At 47.9% G+C, this 23,341-nt stretch overlaps 1 protein-coding gene across 2 annotated transcripts in view; it reads left to right on the plus strand.

Moving 5' to 3' along the window:
• Positions 1-8,112, plus strand: part of NFATC2 (nuclear factor of activated T cells 2) — a 142,698-nt gene extending 134,586 nt beyond the window's left edge. For both annotated transcript variants that reach the window (XM_004430266.3, XM_004430265.3), the window contains one exon: positions 3,552-8,112. Coding sequence is in view for 1 of the 2 variants with exons in the window: in XM_004430265.3 (XP_004430322.1) it covers positions 3,552-3,607 (56 nt within the window). In the remaining variant the exon portion in view is untranslated. The remainder of the gene's footprint in view (positions 1-3,551) is intronic.
• The last annotated feature ends 15,229 nt before the right edge of the window (positions 8,113-23,341 follow it).

The raw sequence follows: 23,341 nt of genomic DNA on the forward strand, positions 1-23,341 counted from the left end.
GATACAGAGCAGTGGTTCAGTACTCAGACCTCAGGGCCAGACCTGGGGACAGACCCCAGTGCTGACACTGTGATCTGAAGCTACTTAACGCCTTTCTACGCTTCTGTTTTCTCATCCGTGCATACATGTTGGTACTTCCCATGTACCAAGTCGCTGTTGAAGCCCTAGGGATACAGCGGGAAACGAGAGCACAAACAAAGCACTAGCAAGCAAATTGCCAGGACCTGGTGAGGGGAGGAGATTGGGGGAGGAGCACAACTGGCGTGGGGGGCATTGCAGATCGCAGCCAGGGCAGGCTTCCCAGAGGAGGAGACTGTGTTTGAGCAGAGCCTTGAATGAAGTGAGGGAGGGAGGAAGGAGAGCAGCCAGGGCAGAGGCTCTGAGGCACGAGCTGGGCATGGTCGAGTGCAGAACGGAAGCCGTTGTGGCTGGTGTGCAGTGAGCGGGGGAGGGCAGCAGGAGGCGAGGTCACCGGCAGTGCAGGGACCAGATCGCCGGGCCTCTATGGGGCCTCTGGGGAAGCAGGTGGAGGGCGGGCCCAGAGCGGGGTTTTTGGATAAGGGGCTCGTAAGCACGCAGAGGGGCAGAGCGAGGTAGTGAGACTAAGAATGTGAGAGTGAGGCGGTGACAGGGCTGAGCGGGGAAGACCTCCTCCCCACTAAAAGATGGGGAAGACAAAGGGAGAGAGTTCATGGTGGACGTCATGGAATTGATGAGCCCGTGTTTTCAGACTGATGTGGCTGCACTGGAGTAGCTACCCCCTAGCTGGCATTTCTGCTCTAGAACTTTCTCCTTGTTCACAGCCAGGAGAGCAAGCTGTGAGGTTTCAGAAAGAGAAGGTTCCTCTGCCCAGAGAGGTTTCAGTGGGGTTTGAGTGGGCCTCGCTGCACAGCCGCCTCCCCACCCAACCGCGTGAGGTCTGAATGCAAGGCGCTCGCTGAAGGTTTCCAGATGCCACTGTTAGCTCCTACCCGAAATTGACTTTCAGAAAGCAGGACCGTTTTCATCTGAAGGGAGGGGAAAGCCACTTCTGCCTGCCTGACACGTCTCCCAGCGTCCATCCCCATCCCGGCCCCCGCCACAGGCCCTGTGTTCTGAGAAGGGAAACGACCCCTTTGTAGGGGCCGAGGTGCCAGCATCTCTGCCTACCAGCTATTTTTAGAAAGCTGGGCTGTGGAAAGTTTCCACTAAGGATCGACTCCTCTCGTTTCCTAGGTTGAGAAAACAGGAAGCCCTTCAGAATCCGGGCTTTGAAAAGCTTCTCGTGAAGCTGCTCTGACCCCCGCCCCCCTTTCTGCTTTCACTGCTGCCCCCTCTCTGCCTCACAAAGGGCCCTGGCAAGGTCTGTGGAGGGGCGGGGCTGGGGGTGCCATTTTTCCTGGGTTCCTGGTTTAGGACCCCTGGGAGTCAGCTGGTACACAGTAAGTGCCTAATTAATGCTGGTTAGCTGAATATAGGAGTTCATCCTGAGTTCCTATTTATGGATCCATTCCCGCATTTCGGAAATGTTTGTGATTATAATACACACATTCTCATACATTCACATGCATGTATCATATTCTAATACATTTATACATTATCTAATACATACTACTCTACGAACCAACACCTGCTACACACTGGGCACTGCGATAACTTTGTCACTTACACTATCTCTTCCAAGCTCCTCAGCAACCCCAGAGGAAGCTAGTATTTTTGTACACAATTTACAGATGGGGAAACTGAGGCACAGAGCAGAGGTGGGGTTCTAACTCTGGCCCTCTGGCTCCAGAACCTGAACTCTCGCCTTGCACGTGCCTCCAGCCTGCATCTGAGGAACAGCAGAGGAGCCCGACTGGCTTCTGACCCAAAACCCAGCCCCGAGGTCAAAGCGTGGGGGTGTTACCAACCGTCGCAGCTAACGCCACTGAGTACTGAGTACCAGTCACCAGGCGCGTGCTGGGAGCCTGTGTGGACGTCCAGGCCTCATCCTCACAGCAGCCCTAAAGGCCACACGCTAGCATGATTCCCTCTTTACAGGCGAGGAAACTGAGGCACAGAGAGGTCAACCACACCAACCGGCTCACCCGGCTTGGAAGCAGTTGTGTTCACTCTCCTCTGTCACGGGGTGGCAGACTCATCCGGCAGGGGTTTCTGGGGAGAAGCACCCTAGGCCCAGGAGCGCCTGGTTTGAACAGGGGGAGGCTTTGGGCAGAGCTCAGCAGTTAACCCTCGCTGCTCATTGTCCATCTCTAACTTCAGGAGAAGGCTCAAGTCGGAGGAGGCTGTGGGAAGAATTCAGCATCAGAACTAGGAGAGGGGAGATTAATCCACCTTTGATGGGATCCCAAAAGGGTCTGCCTCCTCTCCTCTCCCACCTCTGGGGCCAGTCTACACAATCCAACTGCAAAACCGCAGGTGTCCACACACCTTGTGGCATGTACGCACCTCCGCCCTGGGTCTGGGCTGCCAGTGATAGCAGCTTCTTTCCAAGAACTCGGAAGGAAGCCTTTTGCAGGAGCCACTACTCTAAGACCTTACTGCCTTGATTCCGGGAACCAGTGCCCCAGAGAAGTGGCCCAAATGGGGGAGGCCAGCGTCTGATGCCAGCGGCGGGTGCTGCGTTCTTGGGTCCCTGCTGCGAGGTCCACAGTCCTTCTGGGGTTGGGGGGGGGGTGACCAAATTTTCCAGAACCCCACCAAGGATACTTTCTGCTTCAGAAGACTCCCAGCCTGATCCTGCACCAGTGTGTGTGTAGGGGGTGGGGAGCTGTGGCGGGGGGAGTCCTGGTTGTGCTGAAAGAGAGGTTACATTTACATGGATGGCTACGCTTTGTCTGGGGCACCCCACCCACTCTCTTCTAAAGGCCCCTCTTTTGAGAGCTGTATGTTTTGTGGGTCAAGGAAATGTGTGCTAGTCATGTAGTAGGTATTTTCTAGATGTCATAATAATGGAAGGAGTTTGGTCTACATTAGAGAGCCTGAAGTGCATTAAATAAAAAGACAGAGAGAATGTTACTTAAAACATGCCCCACGGCCCAAATCCATTTCTGCCACGATTTTTTTTTTTTTTTTGAGCAAGATTAGCCCTGAGCTAACATCTGTTGCCAATCCTCCTCTTTTTTGCTGAGGAAGATTGGCCCTGGGCTAACGTCCGTGCCCATCTTCCTCCACTTTATACGGGACGCTGCAACAGCATGGCTTGATGAGCGGTGCGTAGGTTCGCGCCCGGGATCCGAACCTGCAAACCCCGGGCCACCGAAGTGGAGCACACACACTTAACCGCTGCGCCACCGGGCTGGCCCCCTGCAACGATTTTTTAAAGTTAACATTTGGGCAATTTTTACTAATAAATCCATAGCATAAAATATTATAATCCAGAAAAAAAAGTCACGATGTAAGAAGGCATTTCTCATGTTAAAAATTGTCAAATGTATTAGTGCAGAGAAAGAGAATGTGTTTTAAGAAACAGCCCAATTGTTTTAGCTTCTAGAACGCTAACCTGATCCGTGTTTGTGGTGGCCTCTCACTCGCCCCTCCTCTCTTTTCTCTCTTTCTCTTTTCTTTTGTAGTTAATGAAATTATCAGGAAGGAGTTTTCAGGACCTCCCGCCAGAAATCAGACGTAGAAGAAGCCATTAGCAAGACACCTTCCGTAGCTGAGCCCTCGGAGCCTTCCACTGCCCCCACCTCTGTTCCCTTTCCTGTACATCTCCCGGCCCGGAGCCCACACGCGGGACATGTTCTGGCAGAAAGCTGACTCTCGATTCAGGAGCTCGCCACCTCTCTCTAGAAACACCAGGGAGAACTCTCTGCCTTTGATTTTTGTTTTAAATCCCAAAGAGCATCTCGGTTGACTTTAATGGTGTCCCGTCCTCACCTTAAGTGCCTGCTGACCAAACTCACGTTCTGAACAAGACGGCACGCTGGACCGCGCCGAGATGGAGTGACCGGAGCCCGGGGGCCCGGGCTGGGGTGGGGCGGAAGATGTGGGCACTGTGATTAAACGGCAGCCCTGCCTTCCTTTTTCCAGGTCCCAGATACAGCCCCTGTACCTTTTGAAGGAAAGGAGTTGTCAAACAGAACACCCAAAGAACGTGGCCCAAGAGTCCAGCTTACAGGCCGAAGACACGCAGAGAAGCAGGACCGCCATCCTTGGGCGTCGCCTCTTCCCGGCCACAGCTGGGCCACAGCTCGAGCTTTACTTCTCAGTTTTCTCATTCGGAAGCAAAACCGTCTGGCCCACACAAGATCACCTGTTAAAACTTCTCGGCGTTAAGTTATGACACTTGTACACGTTTGTTTTATTTCTCTCTGCTTCAGAAAGCTGGCCAAAGGCGCCTACAGGGGGCGCCTTCTCGGCCAGCGGCTCCTCCCCTGCAGCCCGCGGTCCGGGACTGGAGCAGGTGCCCAGGCGGCCGAGCGCCCGGCCGCCGCAGCCCTGCCACCCACCAGCTTGCTGATGTTCCTGCTTTCTTCCTTCCTAACAGCCAGAGTGCTTTGCCCATAAAGTAGTTAAGAATCTCAAGCATGTGCATTAAATTTTGAGAAAGAGTGGCAGAAAGGCTAAAGCAACCAAAAAAAAAAAGAAAAAGAAAAAGAGAGGGTATTTTTGTTAAGTGAAACAGTTTTGAGATGAGGCGATTTTTGGCTTAAGTGGCGTCAGCGTTCTGTGAGTGGCTTTCCCCGTGATAGAGGAAAAGGGCTGAATTTCCTCTCTGGCCTAGACTCAAGGTGGGACACTCAAGCTCAGGATTTGGCCCCAAAGGTCGTTGGTTGTTTTTACCTGAACCCATTTAAAGCTCCCTTCGGCCCCAGGACCTGTGTGCATTCACTGCCTCGTCCAGCACAGGACTCATCGAATAGATGCGGATCCACTCACACATTCCTTAGTTTGAATGCACTCTGCTCAGGCCAATTGTGCGCTATTTGTGAATTTTCCCCAGTTGTTTCTCTCCACTGGGCACACCCAGAGTCATCCAGAGTCTTCCTCCTTGGATGCAAACCAATAAAATCTCAAAGTTCTTGGCAGGTGAGTTTTTATCACACAGATGTGTTTCTGTTTGCATTTATTGCAGACACCCTGGGGACGAGTGAGGATTCCTTTTCAGCTGTTCAGTTGCTTTCCCGGTAATCAACAGAGTATAGATTTTCGTAACACTCTTCAAAAGGCTACCCTCGGAGTGATTTCTCAATCAAATCTGCTGGGCAGAAGGCCTGAGAAGAGCATCATGGCAGTTAAGGGCCCACTGTGGGTTCTCTAAGTCCTGGCTTTCTCATCAAGATGACCCAGAGCAACACCTTCCTGAGAGCTGGGCCAGGTGCGCAGGTCATGGTGACCATGGCCTGGTGTGTTTGGTGTTCTAAATAGAGGACAGAATGCCCAGGCTGGGGCCTTTGCACCCACGCCTATGTAACCTTTTGGCCAAGACCTAGCATTTTCCCCCCAACAACAGGGGACCTTTCTGCCACACTCCCCCGAAGCACAGAGTTTAGCAAAACTCTTTTCCACAAACAGAATGCCAGTAAGAAGTTGACCGCTGCTGCAAAGCTTCTGGGATGCGAGCTTCTTGCTAATAAAAAGCTTATTATACAAGCAGCTTTACCTAAAGAACTTTTTCTCCAGCCACATTGACTTCACGGGGAAGAGTTAGTGTCTGGTGAGTGATTTGTTCTCACTTGACCTGGCTAGGAGCCATCTTTTGCACATGAGGGAATTTGGCTTTTCCTCAGTTATCTGAACGTTTTACCCAAATGCCTTCCTGCTATTGTAGCAAAGTCACTCAGCTTCACTGTGCATGGGGTGAAAAAGGACTAATGCATTTTCCATCAATCTTCTAACCATGGTAGTGAAATGGCCTCCTGGTAGTTCAAACTCTTGTACATACATATGTACGTGTGTGTGTATAATACACACACAAACTCTTTTTTAAGACATCCTAGCTGGATATTATAGGAAGCACTTTCATAAACAACTATACCAAGTAGCAGAGGAAAGAGAAACAAAAGCATTAGTTTTGAGACATAAACAGGCAAGAGAAAGTCTATTAGGAACCGACAGCTATCAAGAAAGTTTTGTCAGTTACAAGTGCCAGGAGGAAGTTTTGCCAAGAGTAATTGCTCATGAAATATTTTCGGTATGGAAAGAGGCAATAAGATCCTCTAGGAGAACGAGAAAGTAACGATGTCTAAGTGGTAAAGATGTGTGTGTCGCAGGTGTGTTAGAAGGATCTGAGGTTGAGGTTTGCACTTGTTAACATCCAAGGAAATGTAAATATGTAGCACTTCCAACAGAAATCTACCATGTTGCTGAATGTAGTATATTTCCAAAGTTTGCAAGTCTTCCTGTATTGTACAAAAAATACTGCTGCTTGATAATATATAATAGCAATCCAAATTAATTAGTATGTTATTAAATTTTATTTTCTTATCTGTATTTTTATGCTTTTTATCTGTCATCAAAATATTGCACCCCTGTTGGAATTAGAAAATATTTATAAATGGTCAGAAATCTTTTTTAAGTGTCTCTTTTTACATATATGTTGATGATTTCTTTTTCCCCTAAGAGAAATGATGTATTCTTGAAAATTTGTTAATCATTCCAGAAAAAAAAAAAAAAAAAACCCCACCTCAGTGCCTGTCACCTGTCTCCTAGGAGAACGCGTCTCCGGAGAAAGGAGGAGGGATGGCTTTGTGGAAGAAGGAACCACCTGTTTCTTGAGATTGTTGCTGATGTTTTTCAGCTCTAAGCCTGGATCTTGTCACTGAGAATAATTGTAAAGGGCTTAGATCCCCCAAATAAGTGATCCAGTAGATGATTTTGAATTAAAAAAAGAAAAACTGCATGTTTGTAGTGGGATTCTAAAAGAGTTCGTGTTCACAGAACCCTAAGAAGTCCAGGCTAATGTTTACAGAGCTGACTGAATCCTGGCAGATCACCCCCCTACGCATTATCCAAAGGACACCCAGAGTTTTCCAGCATAGACACAGCCTAGGATGAATCGAGTTGATTCCTTCTAAGAACTGGGAAGCACGGTTGTAGCCTTTCTTGTTTACATCCCGTAGCCAAGACCCCCGTCTCAGGAAGCCAGCCTTGGCCAGGATGGGAGCTGTCGCATTTAGATCAGAAGCCGATGTGTTCTAATTGTCCCTCTGGACTGAAGGGAGGCTGAATTTGTTTATTTTCATGTCCAAACGCACTTTCTAAGTGCTTTCTATTGTTCTGAATTGAAAGAATATCAGGGGTTCAGTTCACAATTTTTTTCACGTTTACAAGAGGCATGGGGTTGTGACATTCTTGACAAGCTGGGGTGAACGTCCCTGAACTCACTGTCTGGAAGGTCAGCCTTGTAGCAGGTGCCCAACACACTTAACCTCGGGTCTCCCAAGCTTGGGACTTGGGCATTAAATCTCATGGAGCCCAAGCAGCCACTGCGGTGTCTTCCTGCATTCCTGCTACATGCCTAAGAAAAGAGCATCACGCGAAACTGTGATTGCAAACATCAGTCTCCCTCAACTTTCATGAGTGCCTCGAGTTACAGCCAACGCCACAGTCTTAACTCAGTTTGTTTAAAAACAGACTTTTCTGGTGATTGGTGAGGCAGAGATGCTCCCTAAGCAAGCCCCTCTGAAAATGAGATGGGGTGTTGGGTGCTGGAAGAAAGGCTCCACACTCTGCCTTTATGCAGCTGTTGGCAGATGAGAATCAACTCCACCTGCCTAGTTCAGGGTCTGGATGAACTGGATGCTAATGATGTTGTTTCCATTAGAGCTGGTGCTTTCAGCTTTCTGCTTTCTGCATCTGCCCGAGCAGACGGAGGCTGTGGTTGGGACAAGCTTAGCGTCCTGAATATCTTGTCCAAGAACCTCACTTACCCTGTCGCCTCTACAGCCCTCAGAGGGGAGGGGATGTTGAGAATGTCCTAATTAGTTCTCCAACAAATAGAAAGAAGTCTCTCCAATGGGGTAGTGCTGGAAGGCATAGGTTTTGAGAATCTTAACTGTTAAAGGAGGCTGAATACATCACATTCCTATGCAAATCATTTTTAATCTCCAGTTTAATGTAGTTTATTTTTGCTATATGTAAAGTATTTTTATACGGCTTGTATCATGATAGTTTAGCAATAAAACAGTTGAAAGCAATGGCTGCTGTGGTCTATCTTTTCTTCTCTAGAACAGCTGCTCCCTGTACGTTTTGAGTTCATACAGCCGTGAACATGTTTGTGTGCACATACCCTGGGCATGGTTACTCCTCATCTCAGCCCGATGAAGTAGGTGCTCTCCATTTTACATCTAACACTAGGGCTCAGAAGCCACTTGCCCAAGGTGACAGAGGTCACCCTGGATTTGTCCGACTCTCTCCTTGCTCTCTCCACTGCAGCTCTGCTGTCATCTGTGTCTCTACACCTCTTTAGAAGTAGCATCCATGTAAAGTAGATTTATAATGTCCACCTTGGGCCAGCTCACAGAGGGTCCCAAGCATTTACAGCCAACTGGGCTAAGCTGGCACCCAGAAGGCAAACACAGTCCTCTGCTTGAACATCTTACAAAATTCCAAAGTTAAAAAAAAACGAAGTATCTTTTACCATCAAACCCACAAACAGAATTAGCTATTGTAAATACCAGAACTTTCCAGCTGGCTTCCTCTTTACGATAGCTTTTTTCCCTTACAGCTAAAGCACCTAAGAGATTTGGAAGTAATTGCTATTTAAATCTTAATATTGTTCAAACATCATCCCACTCCGCTCTTGGAATGCCTTCGTGGGGACTTCCAAGTCCCCTTTCCGTGCCTGGAACCAGCAGCACCATGTGAGCGGGGAGTCCCAGGCACATATAGGTCCTGCATGGGTTCTGGCTCCTGGAAGCACCTATTGAAATGCCCACAGTCCCCCTCTGGTGTCTGGGACCAGCTAGTTCTCATTTCTTCTCATCAGGGCACAAGGTCAACCAGATGCCCCAAAAAGCTCCAGAACCCACAGCTTATAGGATCCAAGCCGGCTTCCAAAAGAGCTTCCTGGTGAGCAGATCGCTCCTGAGGGCCAGCACAGGATTTTTGTTTTTTGTGGGATCATGTGAGATCGGGCCACCAGAATGGTGCTGAAAAGTTGATTTGAGGATGACTCAAATTGCTTATGTAGACAGCAGCCCCACAAAAACTACTTGCCCAGGCCTACACACCCTAGGGGCAACTCTGCCCCTTAGGATTTTTGCTGTAGCTGTGTGCAAGTGCTTTTCTTATTAACTCACTTTCTGAAAACCTTATGCCACTTTTCCTGAATAGAAACCCAGAATCATCGTAAGCAGGAAACAAGGATAAAATGATGCAGCCATTTAAAAAATAAATCCGTATTCTACATTTATATGTGAGCTACACTTGATAAACACAATCAAATTCAGCCCATGCCTCAGTTTCCCCAGATGTAAAATGAGGATCAGAATAGACTCCCCCACACACAGGTATTGAGTGCTTCATAGTAAACATTAGCTATTGATACAATATCCTATCATTTAGGAGATAGATTTAAGGTTCACTCAAAGCTGGACCACATTTTCCTGATATCTGGAAGGAAACATTCAGAGCTCTACCGATAGGTGTTGAATTTTGCTAACTGGATCATTAAAGCCAAAATTTTGAGCTTATTCAATTTTCAAATCCTGAAACGAAAGGGAAACTCACACCTGGGCATCCAACCTCTCCCCTTGGGGCAATGCTGCAAATCTGTGACCATCCCTTTGCTACGTGCAACAAACAGCATGGTGTAGTCTCGTGCTAAGGAGTAGAACTAGAACGCTGGTCTAGTAACGTGGGAATTTAAGTACTAAGACTTACAGGAGAAAACAAAATGCTGACTCCTTTGCAGGCTTGTCAGGTTCATAAATTGGAAGGAAACTGGTTTCTTGGCAGAAGCAGGTTGCATATGAAATAATCCTGGGAAGGAAGCATAGACCTCAGGGACCATTAAGAAACGAAAGCAAAGTTGTTTGTTTGAGGAGCCCCAGTAGCTGTGATGAGCTAGAGGAGACAAGTTTGCTGTAAACTTCATGCCATTTTATGGTGCAAAGATGAAGGAGGTTGGACCAAACTTTCTCCAAAAAGGGCGTCCCATTCTAAACTGTCTCTTCCTTCTCCCTCCTGGTGAAATCCAGAAGTCGAGCTTGGTCAGTGGCCCATCACCGAAGAGATGAAAACCCCTGCCCCATCCCAGGATTTCTGGGAATTCTTGGTTTACTAGAAATGTCAAACCCTGAGGCTCTGCACTGAAGTCCAGACACAAAATCCAATGACAGTCTGATCTTAATTTTTTTTTTAGGGGGGAGGGAGGAGATCATGGCCTTCTATGAGCTATTGATGAAACTTGCCAAGAAACACCCCCGGAACATGTTGCTGCTGGTCCTCAAAGTGTCAGAGGATGGCTATGGAGAGCTGATCCAGAGCCCTCTGCAATTAATGCCATCAGGACAGCTCTTGAGGAGAAGCATTCATAGGACAATCTTGGCACCAGATTGTACATGCACCCTCACATTTACACTCTCCAGACTCACACAGCTGCCTGTGGGACTTCTCCACTGTGACAGCCAGGAGGCATTTCTAGTTCAACATGCCCCCATCTTCCTAACTCCCAGTCTCCTCTCCCGCCCCCTCCAGCACACCCTGTCATCCTCATCAGTTTACGGCAACACTGTCTAAGCAGCCGCGTAGTCCAAGACCTGGAGTGACCCTGGATCCCTCGCTGTCCTCAGGCCCCGCGCATCAGCACCCCTTGGAGGGTCCATCTCTGAAATCACGCCTCTTTGCTTCCTGCCCACGGGGCCACCTTTATCTTCTGTCCGGATGACAGAGCAGCCCCTTTGCTGCCCTGGTTCACTCCTGACCTCACTGCCCACACAGCAGCCTGACGGAGCTTAAAGACAACTCAGATCATGTCACACTCACGCTTAAAGCCTTCCAATGGCTTCCCCTTCCATTTACTCTTTTCTGACTTCAGCAAGGTATGATTGACACATAAAAATTGTATATGTTATGGTATATACCATGGTATCTTGATATATGTAAAAATTGTGAAATTATTACCAAAATCAAGCTGTTTAACACATACATCACCTGACATAGTTAACTTTTTGTGTGGTGGGGACACTTGAGATCTACTCTCTTAGCGAATTTCAAATATATATTCTTATTAACTCTAATCACCATGATGTACATTAAGTTTCCAGAACTTTCTGATCTCATAACTGGAAGTCTGTAGCCTTGTGGCCAACATCTCCCTATTTTCTCCAACCCCCAGCCATTCATCCATCGACAGACACTTAGGTTGTTTCCATATCTTGGCTACTGTGAAAAATGCTACAATGAATGTGGGGTGTAGGCATCTCTTTGAGATTCTGTTTTCATTTCCTTTGGATATATGCGCAGAAGTGGGATTGCTGGATCATATGGTAGTCCTATCTTTAATTTTTTGAGGAAGCTCCACACTGTTTTCCATAGTGACTGCACCAATTTGCATTCCACCAGTGGTGTATAAGGGCTCCCTTTTCTCCACATCCTCTCCAACACTTATCTTTGACTTTTTGATAACAGCCATCCTCACTGGTGTGAGGTGATATTTCATTGTGGTTTTGATTTGCGTTTCCCTGGTGATTAGTGATGTTGAGCATTTTTCAGATACCTGTTGGCCATCTGTATGTCTTTGGAAAAACATCTGTTAGGTCCTCTGCCCGTTTTTTAAATTGGATTGTTTGTTTACTATCGGGTTGTATGAGTTCCTTATATATCTTGGATAGTAACCTCTTATGGGATATATGGTTTGCAAATATTTTCTCCCATTACATAGGTTGCCTTTTCATTTTGTTGATTGTTTCCGTTGCTGTGTAGAAGATTTTTAGTTTGATGTAGTCTCACTTGTTGATTTTTGCTTTTGTTGCCTGTGCTTTTGGTGTCAAATCCAAAAACATCATTGCCAAGATTGATATCAAGGAGGTTTTTCCCCTACGTTTTATTCTAGGAGTTTCATGGTTTCAGGTCTTACATTCAAGTCTTTAATCCATTTTGAGTTGGTTTTTGCATATGGAGTGAGATAAGGGTCCACTTTCATTCTTTTGCATGTGGATATCTATTTTTCCCAGCACGCTTTTTTTTGTTGTTGTTGTTGCAGGGGAAGATTCGCCCTAAGCTAACATCTATTGCCACTCTTTCTCCTTTTTTCTCCTCCCCCCCTCAAAGCCCCAGTACATTGTTGTGTGTAGTTTTAAGTCCTTCTGGTTCTTCTATGTGAGCCGCCACCACAGCATGGCTACTGACAGACAAGTGGTGTGCTTCCGCGCCTGGGAACTGAACCTGGGCCACCAAAGCAGAGCGTGCCCCACTTTAACTGCTAGGCCATCAGGGCTGGCTCCAGCACCATTTAGTAAAGAGACTATCCCTTTCCCATCATGTATTTTTGGTGCATTTGTTGCAGTACACTGCTGCAACAGGAATTTTCATAGTTTACATTGAATCTGTAGATCACTTTACATAGTATGGCCATTTTAACAATATTCATTCTTCCAGTCCATGAGCATGGGGTAGCTTTCCATTTATTTGTGTCCTCTTCAGTTTTTCTCATTAATGTTTTATAGTTTTCAGAGTACAGATCTTTAACCTCCTTGGTTAAGTTTACTCGTAAGTATTTTATTCTTTTCGATGCTATTGTAAATGGGATTGTTTTCTTAATTTCTTTTTCTGCTAGTTCGCTGTTAGTGTATAGAAATGCAACCGATTCTTTTGTATCCTGCAACTGTACTGAATTCATTTATTTTAAGTTTTTTTGGTGGAGTCTTTAGAGCTTTGTTATATATAAGATCATATCATCTGCAAACAGACAATTTTACTTATTCTTTGCAATTTGGATGCCTTTTATTTCTTTTTCCTGCCTAATCGCTCTGGCTAGGACTTCCTATACTGTGTTGAATAGAAGTGGTGAGAGTGGGCATCCTTGCTCCTAATTTAAGAGGAAACGCCTTCAGCTTTTCATTGTTGAGTATGATGTTAGCTGTCGGCTTGTCACATATGGACCTTAACATTCTATCCCTAATGATGTTGAATTTTGTCAAATGCTTTTTGTGCATCTGTTGAGATGATCGCATGATTTTTATCCTTCATTTTATTGAAGTGGTGTAGCGCATTTATTGATTTGTGTATGATGAAATATCCTTGCATCCCAGGGATAAATCCCACTTGGTCGTGGTGCTTGATCCTTTAAATGTGCTGTTGAATTCAGTTTGCTAGTATTTTGTTGAGGATTTTTACATCTATGTTCATCAGATGTCGCCCTGCAATTTCCTTTTCTTGTAGTGTCCATGTCTGGCTTTTGTATCAGGGTAATGTTGGCCTCATAAAATGAGTTCAGAAATATTCCCTGCTCTATATTTTGGAAGAGCTTAAGAAGGATTGGCATTAATTCTTCTTTAAACGTTTAGTAGAATTCACCAGTGAAGCCATCTGGTCCTGGGCTTTTCTTCGTTGGGAAATTTTTGATTACGGATTCAATCTCCTTGCTAGTAATTGGTCTTTTCAGATTTTCTTTTTCTTTATGATTTAGTCTTGGTGGGTTGTATGTTCCTAGGAATTTATCCATTTCTTCTAGGTTATCCAATATGTTGGTGTATAATTGTTCACAGATGTCCGTTATGATCCTTTGTATTATTGAGGGATCAGTTGTAATGTCTCCTCTACTTGCAGATGACATGATAGTATATACAGAAAACCCTACGGATTCCGCCAAAAAACTGTTAGAATTAACACATTCGGTAAAAGTTGCAGGATATGAAAATCAATAGACAAAAATCATTTTTATTTCTATTCACTAACAAGCCATCCAAAATACAAATTAATCCTATTTATAATATATCAAAAAGAATACTTAGGAATAAATTTAACCAAGAAGATAAAAGATCTGTATGCTGAAAACTATAAGTCATTGATGAAAGAAATTGAAGCAGACACAAATAAATGGAAAGACTTCCCATGTCCATTCTACCCAAGAAATCTACAGATTCAATGCAAACCCTATTAAAATTTCAATAGCATTTTTCACAGAAATAGGAAAAAAAAATCCTAAAAGTTGTATGAAACCACAAAAGACCCTGGACAGCCAAAGCAGTCTTGAGCAAGAAGAACAAAGGCAGAGGCCTCACACTCCCTGATTTCAAATCACATTACAAAGCCATAGTCATCAAAACAGTATGGTACTGCATAAAAACAGACACACAGACCAGTGGAACAGAACAGAGATCTCAGAAATAAATCCACACATACGTGGTCAATTAATTTATGACAAAGGAGCCAAGAATATACAATGGGGTAAGGACAGTCTCTTCAATAAATGCTGTTAGGAAAACTGGACAGCCACATGCAAAAGAATGAAGTTGGACCCCTATCTTACACCATACAGAAAAATCATTTCAAAATAGATTCAAGACCTGAACATAAGATCTAAAACCATGAAACTCCTAGAAAAAAACATAGGGGGTAAGCTCCTTGACATTAATTAGTCTTGGCAATGATTTTTTGGATTTGGCACCAAAAGCACAGGCCACAAAAGCAAAAAAATCAACAAGTGGGACTACATTAAACTAAAACACGTCTGCACAGCAAAAAACCCATCAAGAAAATGAAAAGGCAGCCTACGGAATGGGAGAAAATATACGCAAATCTGATAAGGAGTTAATGTCCAGAATATATAAAGAACTCATAACTCAATAGGAAAATCAAACAATCCAATTAAAAAATGGGCAGAGGAACTGAATAGACATTTTTCCAAAGAAGACATACAAATGGTCAACAGGTACATGAAAAAGTGCTCAACATCACTAGTCATCAGGGAAATGCAAATCAAAACCACAGTGAGATATCACTTCCCACCTGTTAGAATGGCTGTTATCAAAAAGATAAGAGAGAAGTATTGGCAAGGATGTGGAGAGAAGGGAACTCTCACACACTGCTGGTGGGAGTGCAAACTGGTGCAGCCACTATGGAAAACAGTGTGGAGCTTCCTCAAAAAATTAAAGATAGAACTACCATATGATCCAGCAATCCCACTTCTGGGTATTTATCCGAAGGAAATGAAAACAGGATCTCGAAGGGACACCTGCACTTTGATGTTCATTGCAGTATTGTTAACAATAGCCAAGATACGGAAACAACCTAATCTTCTGTCAGTGGATGAATGGATAAAGAAGATGTGGTATGTATTTACAATGGAATATTATTCAGCCACGAGAAAGAAAGATATCCTGCTGTCTGTGACAACATGGATGGACGTTGAGGGCGTTACGCTATGTGAAAGAAATTGAAGAAAGACAAAGACAGAGAAAGACAAATACTGCATCATGTCACTTCTATGTGGAATCTAAGAAAAAAATAAAAAGTCCAGCTCATAGAAAAGTAGTTACCAGGGGCTGAGGAATGGGGAAAATAGGGAGATGCTGGTAAAAGGGTACAAACTTGCAGCTATAAGATGGCTAGGTCTTAGGATCTAATGCAAAACATGTGACTATAGTTGATAACACTATCATATAATTGTAATTTGCTAAGAGCACAACTTACATGTTCTCACACACACACATAGAAGACCAATATGCGAGGTGATGGATGTGTTAGTTAACTAGATGGGGGATCCTTTCACAATTTCTACCTATATCAACTCATCATGCTGTGCACTTTAAATATCTTACAATGTGTCAATTATACGTCAATAAAGCCGGAAAAAAATCAATTTCTGTGGGAGAATGACAGTAGAAAACCCCTATTCTGCCATCTTGCTGACATCACTCCTTTATTTTTTTTTAAAGTTTCATACCTGGAGTGGAGCTCAGCCACTCAGGTCTGAGACAGTGCACGAGCCTCAGTGTCCTGCCGATCAAAGGACCGAGACCTTCCCTCTGTGTGTAGAATGATCCAGATTTCAGGCAAGACTTTCAACTGTCTTCCCTGCTTGCCACTTCTCCCGGCTCACCTCTGGCCATCCCTGGCCTCTCTTCTGTTTCTTGTCCACACAGAACCCTTCCCCATCTCTCTCTTTCCTCGTTCCTGAAATGCTCTGACCCAGAGATTCAGAGACCTGGCCCTCCCTCGTTCTTCAGGTCTCCAGTCAAACACCTCGTCCTCAGAGAACCTTCCTGACCCCCAGATGTAATGTGGGATCTACCCCCACCCCGCCCCCACGCACACTCATCACGACGTTTTTAATTCTCCTGTTTGGATAACCATCTGCTGGTTTATCATCTGCTCTTACACCTGTAAATTGCATGAGGCAAAGATAGTATTTGCCTTTGTTCAATGCCATATGCCCAGACCCTGTACATAGTAGGCCCTCCGGAACTGTGTGTTGAATGAACAAACGTATCTAAGTTTCATATACACAAGTGATGTTGAGAACAATGGATTCATCCGGAATGCACGGGAAATTAATCACTTCCTAATATTTAACATTTTTTAAAACCAAACATCTGACTCAAGAGAGACCTTTCTTCTGTCCCATATGGCTCACTTTATTCACTTCTAATTACACATTAGTGTATTGCAGCCTGTCTTCTAGAAAGAGCCAGTCTCCTTTGCTGCAGAAAGCAATAAAGACCATTCCTCCCTGAATCCTGGAGCCTGCCAGGCCGTTATCTGCCTCTGGTATCCTGCAGTCACTTTGGCCCTCCTGCCTGTAAAATGCTCGCTGCCGTGGCGCAACAGCTCCTTGGGGACAGGTAAGAGAAGGGCAGCCAGCCAGCTGCCGTTTAAAAGCCAAATGTGAGACGTGATTTCTCCGGGGTGAATAACTCGAATGCCTGCAGTGGGGCGCGACGCGGCCAGGTTCCCCTGCTCGCCACGTTATACTGTGCTAACACGCCTTGGCCACGGCTCCCCTCCAGCTGGTCTTCCTGAGAAGCACCTGCAGCCGTGCAGCTCCGGAGCCCACGTTCTCATTTATCCTCCACGTGGTGCAAAGGAGCCAGGGCACCCTGGGGCCCTGCTGCTATCTTCCTCACAGACCTTGCAGAAGGTCCTTCTGACATCTACCCCTTGGACACCTTCCCCTGCCCCAGCAGGGACCAACACTGCCCAGAGCAGGTCCAGGCCCCCTCGGAGTCGTGAAGTGGGGGTCCAGACCCCACCCCTTCCCGTCTCCCAGTGCCCACGGCCTCACCCTCAGGGCTAATCTCTTTGGCCCTTTATCCCTGTTCATGTCAGACTCTCAAGCCATCCCTCGTCTCCCACTCGCTGGCCCCCAGGAGGTTCTGCAAACCCCACTTTCTGCCTCTCCAACTCCGGAAACACTGCTTTTTCTTCTTGCCCTCTGTGTCTCAAGCCCACCAAAAACAAAGCCCCCACATCCCCAGTCTTCCCTTCCCAGAGTGCCTGGTGTTTTTGCTCTGAAACCCACCGCATTCCTGAGGCCTCTGCTTCCCTCGCAGACCTGTGACAAGTTATCACAAATGTAGTGACTTAACGCAACGCAAATTCACGATCTTAGGGTTTTGGAGGTCAGAAATCCAAAATGGTCCCACTGGGCTAAAATCAGTGTCAGCAGGGCCGGTTGCTTCTGGAGGCTGTAGGGGAGAATCCGTTTCCTCGGGAAGGTGACCCCAAAACTCTTTCCTGCATCTTCAAGGCCAGCATGGCATCACCCCGACCCCCACTCCCAGCATCACATCTCCCGTCTGACTCTCGGCCTCCCTCTTATAAGGACCCTTGTGATTACATCGGGCAATCCGCATAATCCAGGCTACTCCTCCCTGCTCAGGATCAGCAATCACACCTGCGCAGCGTAAGGTACCCAGCCGTGTAAGGCGACATCCCCATGGGTGCCGGGGATCAGGCCGTGGACTTCTTTGGGGGGCCGTTGTCCCGCCCACTCTGCCCCCTCAGAGGTGGGTTGCTTCCATCCCACAGCTCACATCCCCGGGCTCTGGGGCAGTGTCTCCCTTACTCCTTTTCACCACCTCTAGACTGTTCTGCACCCCATGCCACTGTCCTCATTGCTTGGTGATTTTAGCTCCTGGGTCGAGGCACTTCCCTCAGCTCTGCCCCTGTCTTCATTTTTGGCAATTTTGTTGTCCATTAGAGGCTCCTTTCCCCATCCTGACTTCTCAGTTTCTTCAGTTCTTCTTGTCCTGTGATTTCTGTCCTCCTTCAGCTGTTGTACCCTAGCGCAGTGGTTCTCAAATCTCAGTGCGGATCAGAAAACCAGGGGGGCTTGTGAAAATAGACTGCTGGCCCCAACCCCCAAGATCCTGATTCAGTAGATCTGGGGTGGGGCCCGAGAATCTGCATTTCTGACAAGGTCCCAGGTGATGCCCAGGCTCCTGGTCCTGAGGCAGCACGCAGAACCACTGCCCTAGGCCTGGAAATTACTAATAACGGTAGCCCCTCCATCTCCATTGTCTCAGTTTCAAGCCCCCCACTCCTTGACCCTGTCTTCTCTCTCTCGAGCACCCGACTCCAATGATCCTACATCCCACCTGAGACTACAGTCCTCTGCCCTACAGCCTGTTCACCCCTGCCTTTCTCTCCATGTTGCTCCTGCCTCCCCTTTCCCAGCTGACATCCCACAGCCGAGCGTTATCAACCCCCCACGCTGGTTAGACCCAATGCTGTTTCCTCTGCGCCAGCAACCACGCAGCTGAACATGGCTGCAGAAAAACATAAACGCCCTGGACCTCCATGACCTCCAATGATGGAGGGCTTCTATCACCCCTGGAAACCAGAGTCCATCTCTCCTTGTCTGCCCACTCTTCTGGAGGATGCTTTCACACCTTCTCCTCTCTCCTTAAACTCCCAGCTCCTCCTCCCACCACCCTCCCTCTCTCCTGATGGACTTACTTCCTCTTTCCTGGGGAAAACGGAAGCAGCTGGAAGGAACTGCTGTGAGCTCATACCCATCGCACGTGCCCGTACCGGCCTCGGGGCCCCTGTGTTCGCTCGGCTTTGCCTCTCAATGCTCTCAATAGCACTCCTGCTTCTATCTGAGCCCTTTCTCCTCCGTCCCCTCTCACCTTCTCAAGACATCACCCCAGCATTCTCCCTCTCTCCCGCCCCATCAGTGTTTCCTTCTACACTGGATAATTCGATCAGCATACAAACATGCAATTATGTCTCCTACCTTCACAATAATTGTTGATCCTACAATCCCCTTCAGCTCTCGCCGTATTGCTCTGTTCTCCGCTACAGAAACACTCCTTGACACGCTGTGAATATCCACTTTCTCCCATGCCTCTTCTGTCCTATTCTCTCTTGAACTCAACCCCCTGACAATACCTTGTCAAAGTCACCAGCGACCCCCAGGTCATTGTTAAATCCAGCGGTCAGTTATCCATCATCATCTCCCGGACGGATCATCAGCATCGGCCAGTGGGCGCTCCTACGTCTTGATATGCTTCCTCCACGTGGCCTCCCTCGGTCCCCACGCCTCCAGTTCTTATTCTTTCCCTCTGGCCTCTCCCCACTCTCTGTTGCTGGTTCCTCCTCATCTCCGCAGCATTGGCATACCCCCGGCTCAGCCCTGGACCTCTTTCTATCTGCACTCATTTCCTTGGTCATCTCGTCCAGCCTCGTGGTTTGAAATACCATCTATGTACACAGGACTTCCAAATTTATATCACTTGCCTGCATCCCCCCCTGAATTCCAGACTCAATTATCCACCTGCCTACTTGACAAACTCCGTCTGGAACTCACGGCGGCTTCTGGCCTCAGACAGCGAGGAACCGAGGCTCTCGGTCAAGGGTCCGCGAGGAACCGGATCCTGCCGACAGCCGCCGATTCTGCCTAGAGGTGGATCCTGCCCCAGGAGAGCCCTGAGAGGATTTTGGTCTCCGCTGACACCTTGATCACAGCCCCATGAGAAACCCTGAGCAGAGGACCCGGGTACACCACTCCTGGATTCCCGACTCACAAAAACTGTGAGATAATAAACATATGTTGCTTAAAGCTGCTAAGTTTTGAGGTAATTTGTTACACAGCAATGAATAACTAATACACACAGAGAGGTCAAGTAACCAGCCAGAGGTCACACAGCTTGTTGGAAGGGAGTCAGGATCCAAGCCCAGTCTGTCCCCTGGAGCTTGTACTTTTTAATCTCAAGGCATACCACCTCTCACAGTAGTCTGCATCTTGTGTCATGATGCTCATTTCCACCAGCATCTCCACAAAGCAGAGGGACGGTTGGTGAACCTGCTCCTAACAGGCTGCTGCGCCTGCACAGCTGCGTTGTCAACTGGTCTCCGCGCTCCCTCCCCCCATTCACTCGGCGGCCAGACGCTGGTCCTGATGCTCAGATCAGACCCATCACTCTCAGGTTTAAAGCCCTGGGATGGCCGTCTCCTGTGACTCCCAGGGCTGCCGTGACTGGGCTCCGCCCATCCCTGCCCCACCCAGAGCTGGCGCCCCCAAGTTTGCTTCACCCAGGCCCGGCCGGAGGATTCGCCCGCCTGCTCCAAGCCCACAGGTGTCCCTGCACCTGTCCTTCCCCCAGCCAGGGCCGTCCACCCCATCTAAGGATTCTGGAGGAGCCTCCTCCGTCACCCTCTCCCCTGTCCTCACCTTCCCTCTCTCCTGGCTCCCAACCACCAGCATTCAACCATGCTGGGTGCCCCCTGTCTAAATAAACCAGAAAGAGAAAGAGAAAAAGCCGTCAACCCTGGCTCTCTCCGCTCCTCCCAGCCAAGGGTCTGGAAAGAGCTGTTGATGTGCCATGTCCTCGCTTCCTCTCCTCCTGTCCACTCCCCGGCCGCTGCCATGTGGCTTCTGCCCCCACCCCCTGCTGAACCCGGGGCCACCGCTGCCCTCCTCCAGCTGAACCAAATGGCTTCTTCTCTTCCTGGACTTCTCTGTAGCGTTTGGCACTGCTGAGTTCTCCCCACCACGTGGGCCTGTCCCCTCCCCCTTGGTTTTCAGGACACCCACACTATCTGTTTCCCCTGCTTCAGCCTGTTGGACCCTCTTTCTCAATGGCCAAAATGGGGGTTCCCCAGGCTTCAGCCCCAAGTCCTCTTGTTTTCTCATCCATGGGCATCCCATAGCTTTGATCCCATCCTGAGACGAATAACGCCCACGTTCATTTGCTCCGGCTCAGAGCTTCCCTCACCCACTGACACCCTGTGGACAGGTATCTTAGGCCCTTCACACTGTCATACCCAGAATGGAACTCATCATCACCCTCCATGCCTGCAAAATGCTGTCCCCTTCCTGTGAACCCCTCTCAGAAAATGACATCACCATCCACCCCCTTGCGAAACCTAGAGCCCCAGGATTCAGCCTTGATTCCCCTCCCCCTCCCCAGCCCAATGTGGCTAACAGGTCACTCCTCCGTCACCCTCCATCTCCATAGACGATCTCTCCCCTGACTGTCTTTCCTCCCCATGAGAAGCTCAGCTCCCTGTGGGCAGGGCCCAGTCTGTCCAGTCCACAGCTGTGCCCACAGTGCCTAGGAGGGCCAGGCATGCGGCAGGCGTGCTATTTGACGAATGAATTAATACATTTTGCAGTCAGTTTTCTCTGGGATTCTTGCTCAGCCTGTCTTCTGAGAAGCTCCTCCACTGTCACCTGTGTGGTCTGGGGGTGATGGGGGATGTTTGGGGAGACACAAACTTTCTCCTGCACTTGACGAGACCAGAACCCCACATTAGACCTGAATCACTCCTTTGGTGTCCAGCCTGGAGCTAAAGAGAGAGAACCCACTGCAGCAGGGGGGCACCAGGAAAGGAGGCGTCCTTAGAGTGAGGCCAGCTGCATAACGGCCCCCATAGCTGTCCACGTCCTAGTCCCTGAAACTGTGAATAGTCACCTTACATGGCAAAAGGGACTTTGCAGCTGTGTTGAAGTTAAGAACCTTGAAACTGGGAGATTGATTTGGATTGTCCAGGTGGGCCCCACGTCATCACAAAGGTCCTTGTAGGAGGGAGGCGGGAGGGTCAGAGTCAGGGAAGGAGATGTGACGACAGAAGCAGAGGTCAGAGTGATGTGAGCCGAGGAACACGAGCAGCTTCTAGAAGCCGGAAAGGCGAGGATCAGAGTCTCTTCTAGAGCCTCCAGAAGGAACCAGCCCTGATGACATCTTGATTTTAGGACTACTGAGCTCCAGAAATGTGAGATAATGGATTTGTGTTGTTTTGAGCCATTAAGTTTGTGGTGATTTGTTACGGCAACAATAGGAAACTGACACGAATACTAACATCTGCTTTTCCCTAGGTACCTACCGGTGGGGGCCAGCCACCGCAGTGGGCCAGAGTTACGGGCTGAAAATTCATGTGTTGAAATCCTAACCCCCAAGGTGACGGTATTAGGTGAGGCCTTTGGGAGGTGATTAGGTCATGAGAGTAGAGCCCTCATGAATGGGATTGGTGCCTTACAGAGAGGCCCAGGGAGCTCCTGTTGGGAAATCAGCCATCTGCACCCAGAAGAGAGAACTCCCCAGGACTGAACCACGCTGGCATCCTGATCTCGGACTTCAGCCTCCAGAACTGTGAGAAATAAATTCCTGTTGTTTATAAGCCTCCCAGTCTGTGGTTCCCTGTTGTGGCAGCCCCAGTGGACAGAGACAGCCATTCGTGGTATTCTGCAAAGCAGGCGCTTGCCTTATCCCTGTTGTACGGATCAGGAAACAGGCTCTGAGAGGTGATGTGACCTCCCTGGGGTCATGCCGCTGGCAGCAACAGAGCCAGGCTGCAAACCCAGGTCTCCTTGATCGCAGCACCGATATTCTTCCCACTAAGCCGCATTGCTTCTCCAGGGCACTCACGTCTCTTTGGGCTTCAATTTCTCCATGTCACGAGTTGATTTGATTAGATCAGCCCTTCCACCAAACATGCTTCGTGAGTTGTTAGTAGGTGTTATGGGGGAAACGTGGGGAAAGATTTATGGTAAAATATCTTAGGAAGTGCTGAGTTCAAGTTAGAAAGCCTCTCTTGCTTTTTGCGGCCGGCCTTCTCAGAGCCTCTAGGAGGCTGAAGAGTGCTGTGACAGTTTAAGAGGCAGGCAGTGAGTGCAGCCTCTCCTAACTGACGCTGACACATGGGACCATTCTGAGTGGAACATTGCTCAGGACTAATTTGGGGGACGTTTCCCTCTGAAGTGCTGAACTAGATGATCTTGAGGGTCTCTTCTCATTTATAAAAGGCCAGGATTCTGTGAGTTTTAACCTACTGTGAGCAGGTCTGAGACTGATCGTCATTTTGCCAAATTCTGCTCTTGATAGAGAGGCCCACGCAGAACGCCGCCAGTAACACATCCCTCCCGCGAGTTTCCTACAGCTGCTGTAACAAATTGCCACAAACTTGCAGCTTAAAACAACAGTTATCATCTTACGGTTTTGGAGGGCAGAAGTGTGTCTGGGCTACA

Source organism: Ceratotherium simum, chromosome 21 (genome assembly GCF_057802395.1).
Source record: "Ceratotherium simum simum isolate JZ-2026a chromosome 21, ASM5780239v1, whole genome shotgun sequence".
Taxonomy (NCBI): Eukaryota; Metazoa; Chordata; class Mammalia; order Perissodactyla; family Rhinocerotidae; genus Ceratotherium; species Ceratotherium simum.